Consider the following 5,086-nt stretch of genomic DNA (forward strand, 5'->3'; position numbering starts at 1 on the left):
CCAGATCCCATCGTGACCCTGCCTTGATCGTGGTAGTCCTACTACGAAATCCATGGAGATGTTGTCCCACTTCCACTCTGGTATTTCCAATGGTTGTAAAAGTCCTTCAGGCCTTTGATGTTCCGCCTTGCCTTGTTGACAGACCAAACACTTTGCAACAAAGGCAGCTACATCTTTCTTCATACCGTTCCACCAGTAATTATTTTTTAAGTCTCTGTACATTTTGGTACTCCCTTGATGTACTGAAAATCTCGATTTATGTGCCTCGGCCATTACTTCTTCTCAAATTCCATCGACGTTTGGCACATACAATCGTCCTTTCATCCAGAGTATTCCATTTTCATCAATTTGAAATTTTGGAACTTTTCCTTCTTGGATTTGTTCTTGAATTTTAAGGATGGAGGTGTCTTGACTCTGCTTCAACTTGATGGTCTCTCGGAGGTTTGGTTGAACTGATAGGGAATTTAAGTTCACCTTCCCAGGGTTCCTTCGACTCAATGCATCTGCCACCTTATTTGCCTTACCCGGATGGTAATTGATTGATAGGTCATAGTCCTTGAGAAGTTCCATCCATCTTCTTTGTCTCATGTTTAATTCCTTTTGAGTGAAAATGTACTTGAGGCTCTGGTGATCAGTAGAAACTTCGCATTTTACTCCATAAAGGTAGTGCCTCGAGATTTTAAGCGCAAATACTACTGCGGCTAACTCCAAGTTATGAGTGGGGTAATTCTGCTCATATGGTTTCAATTGCCGTGAGGCATAATCGATTACCTGACCCTCTTGCATAAGCACACACCCCAATCCTTCCTTTTATGTGTCACTGTATACAGTGAAATTCTTACCATCCTCGGGAAGAATGAGTACTGGTGTGGATGCTTTCAGGATTTCGAAACTCTTTTCACAAGCTTCATTCCAAATGAATTTCGAATTTTTCTGAGTAAGTTATGTGAGTGGAATGGTTATTGAAGAAAATCCTTCCACAAATTTTCTATAGTAGCCTGCTAATCCCAGAAAACTTCTTACTTCAGTCACTTTCTTTGGTTGTGGCCAATCCTTGATTGCCTCTACCTTCTTAGGATCTACTGACACTCCTAATTCAAATATTATATGCCCTAAGAACGCCACACTTTTTAACCAAAATTCACATTTCTTGAATTTGGCGTATAGTTCCTTTTCTCGAAGTGTCTGCAAAGTGAGACGTAGATGCTCTTTGTGTTCTTCTTCACTTGGTGAGTACACAAGGATATCATCTATGAAGACAACTACAAACTTATCGATATATGGTTTGAATACCCGATTCATAAGGTCCATGAATGCTGCAGGAGCATTTGTTAGACCAAAAGTCATTACCGTGAATTCGTAATGTCCATATCTTGTCCTAAAAGCAGTTTTAGGGATGTCTCCAGTTTTGACCTTCAGTTAGTGATAGCTAGATCTTAGATCGAGTTTTGAGAAAACTTTGGCTCCTTTTAACTGATCAAAAAGATCGTCAATTCTCGGGAGTGGATACTTATTCTTTATGGTTATCTTGTTTAATTCCCGGTAATCAATACATAGCCTCATGATTACGTCTTTTTTCTTTACAAAAATCACCGGGGCTCCCCACAAGGATGCACTGGGGCGAATCTGCTTCTTATTCAGTAATTCCTGAAGTTGCTCCTTTAATTCCTTTAATTCAGCTGGATCCATTCGGTATGGTGCCTTTGAGATTGGTGCAGCACCAGGAATCAAATTGATTTCAAATTCTACTTCCTTATCGGGTATATCACTCGGTAATTCTTCGAGAAAAACATCTGGAAATTCTTGAACAATTGGAATATCTTCCAACTTTGGGATTTCTTCCTCTTTGACTTCATTGATTACAGCTAGATAAATCTCTTCACCTCCTTTTATGGCCTTCCAGACTTGTGAGGCAGATAGTAAAGCTTTTCGTTCTTTGGATTTCCCGTGATACACGACTTCCCCTTTTGTCGGAGTTTGAAGTCTAATATCTTTCTTTTGACAGTCTACTATGGCATGGTTTTTAGCTAACTATTCCATTCCAAGGATGATGTCAAACTCAACAATATTGAGTTGAATTAATTCCACTTCAAAATTTTGATTGCTGATACAAATTTTACAGTTTCGATGCACTTTGTGTGTTTCAATTGTCTTGCTGGCAGGTGTTGCTACTCTTAACGGTTCACTAAGAATATCATGATCAGGTTTAAGCTTCTTAGCAAATCTTCTAGACACAAATGAATGCGTAGCACCACAATCAAATAAGGTATAAGCAGGCATTTCATTGAGTAAGATAGTACATGCCACCACTTCTTTGGTATCATCCGCTTCCTCTTGGGTGATTGCATATACCCGTGCATTGGTCTTGTTTTCATTTTTCTTGTTGGGTCTCACCCCTTTGTCCTTGTTGTTTGGACAATCTTTTATCCTATGACCCACTTTTCCACACTTGGAACACGCACCTATCTTCCGATAGCATTCTCCGGTATGATACTGTTTACAGTTGTCGCACCACTTCCCTTCCCTATTGCCAGTACTGTTAAAATTTCCTCTTGGAGGCCCACTCGAATAATTTGGTTTCCTAAACTTGGGACCATTCTGAGTAAATTGACTGCTCATCGGTCTTTTGTTCTTGTTTTCTTCCTCAGGACGCTTGATATCAGTTTCTGCGCTCATTGCCGCGCCCATCAAATCTGAAAATTTGTTTGGCTTGAACACTGCCAATGCTGACTGAATTCGACTGCTGAGTCCCTTCTTGAAACGATGCATTTTTAACGTTTCATCCGACATGATTGTTTGGACATAGGTTCCCATATCGTTGAATCGAGAAGTGTATTCCATTACTGACATGTCCGGAGCCTGTTTGAAATTTTCAAATTCACTTAACTTCTGTAGTCGAAATTCAGCGGGATAGTGTTGTCTCAAAAATTCTCTCTTAAAACCCTGCCATGTGATCTCTTCCACTTCTGCCAAAAATGGCGACACAGTTTTCCATCATTTCCTAGCTCGCTCTTCCAAAAACAGTGTTACAACCTCCACTCTCAGTTCTTCAGGTATTTCCAGTAAATGTAGTTGTGTTTCGACGTTCTTGAGCCAGTTGTGGCTGACTTCTGGGTCTGGGTTCCCATCGAAAGTTGGAACTCGATTCCTTCTGAGAGATCCGTAATGATACTTAATCCCACGCGGTTGCGGTTCAGGTGGTGGTTGGATGGCGTTAGCCAATGGGTTCACGAATCCTTGTAACGTTGCAGCTACGATAGTAGCTATTGCCATCATATCTTCATGACTGAGATTTACTCTTGGTGGTGGTGGTGGTGGTGGATTTTCATTTTGGTTGGCACCACGAGGGTTACGGTTGTTTCGGGGTGGTCTGCCTGCCATTTCCTATAAACATATATTTTATTAATTCGTTTGCCACAATATTTTATCAAAGGACTAATTTCAGTAAATTGTAAAAAAATTTCATACAACAAAATATTTTCCAAAACAAATGATTAATCAAATATTTCTAGATACAATCGAAGCCTATTCTAGAACTCTCTCTCCCTACTCATCTATAACTTCTCCGTCTCCTACAGCCTCGTTATCTTCTTCTTCCATCGGGTTTTCTTCTAGTTGTTCTATGAGTTCTTCCAAACTGACCATCTCATTTTGTAGGTGCTCAATATAATTCTGCAGTTGTGTGTTGTGGTGATCGAGGTTGTTTACTTGGTCTTGCAGCTCTTGTATTGTTGATTGGCTTATTTTCTCATCGATTTCTTGCTCTTCAATCCGCTCCTGAAGACGGCATTGGGTTTTGAGAAGACTATCATCCCGGATTTGAAGCGTAAAAATCCTATCTTGCGCTTTCTTCAACTCTTGCTTGATGGTCTCGTGCTGACGCTCTGACTCTAGATGATAAGCAGCGTATCGTCTAACGTCTTCGCGTAGTTTCTTTTCTTCCACTCGGGCCTCACGAAGATCCTCCATCATGCATACGTTATTCCCATCCAACTGATAGTTATCTCTCTCAAGTTTATCATTCTTTCTTTCAGTGTTTTAATTTCTGACTCCTTTTCCTGAAGTTCATTTATAATGCTTTGAAAGTCCATGTTGGTTTCCTATAAGATAAGATACTTATCAATTTTTTTTTAAATATGCAATAATAGAAAGATAATATAAAGTTCCAAAATAATTTGGTACACATAATATTCTCTCAGTCACAAGTTTACTGCAATCAAGATATTTTATTATAATGCTAATCTAATCGAACATCTTTCCGTCGTCACTGTCACTGGTGCTGTCATCTCCGGCCACCTCCATCGGTGCTACTTCCTCTTCCTCCATGTTCTCTATCACCAAATGTAGGTAGTTGTTCTGCTCTTGAAGTCTCTCCATGGTGCCGTGGAGCTTAGATATGTACCGTTCTTGTTTGGCGTTCAACTGTTCATGATGCTGACCAGCCCTAGCAGCATGTCCTCTTTCTGTTTCTACCCTCTCAAGCAACTCTCTGTTCAGTGAAGCCAGACGCTCAATGCGAGCTGAGTCGGTAGGTATATGAAGGAGTTGGCTCTCAGCCAAGTCCAAATGGTGAGTAAGTCGCTTCACATCGGTCTCCAATATATGCCTAATCTCCTTAAGTTCCTGTTTTTCCAGTTTCTCTCTAGCAAGTTGCGCCTTCAAAGTTGCAATCTCCCTAGCTTGATTATCTACGGTAACCTGACGCATACGAAGAGCAGCCTGAGTGCGATTACGTGGAGCAGCCATTTCCTAGGATAAAAATGGAAGTAAAGCGTCAGAATCGTATAAAGGATAGAACGGCGCAAATAGTAGAAACATAGTTGTTGTGGAAAATTTCAGAGTTTGTGGAATGATCGAAGGGATATATTTTTGAAGTCTATTCAAAACTTAGGAAACAGATGAAAGTTAGACTTCAAGAACGGATGAAAGTTGGACTCAAATTGGGATACACTAGGCTTTTGCCAAAATTTGACTTCGTCAAATTTGTTCTATCAAAATCCCAGCAAGATTATGAACCTGGCGGCTCTGATACCACTTAAATGTCACGCCCCGTGTCCGAAGCCTCTCTGACATCCGGAATTGTTTA

General features: G+C 40.4%; 1 protein-coding gene across 1 annotated transcript; it reads right to left on the reverse strand.

Annotated features, from left to right (window-relative positions):
* Positions 1 to 282: 282 nt before the first annotated feature.
* LOC140819183 (uncharacterized) lies at positions 283 to 2,841 on the reverse strand. The gene is made up of 5 exons (XM_073179189.1): positions 2,134 to 2,841; positions 1,750 to 2,031; positions 1,594 to 1,701; positions 1,294 to 1,413; positions 283 to 729 (listed from the first exon to the last, which is right to left on the reverse strand). Exons 1-5 carry the CDS (start codon positions 2,839 to 2,841, stop codon positions 283 to 285), a joined length of 1,665 nt encoding a protein of 554 aa, XP_073035290.1.
* Between the last annotated feature and the right edge of the window lie 2,245 nt (positions 2,842 to 5,086).

This window comes from Primulina eburnea, chromosome 18 (assembly GCF_022965805.1).
Source record: "Primulina eburnea isolate SZY01 chromosome 18, ASM2296580v1, whole genome shotgun sequence".
NCBI classification, from domain to species: Eukaryota; Viridiplantae; Streptophyta; class Magnoliopsida; order Lamiales; family Gesneriaceae; genus Primulina; species Primulina eburnea.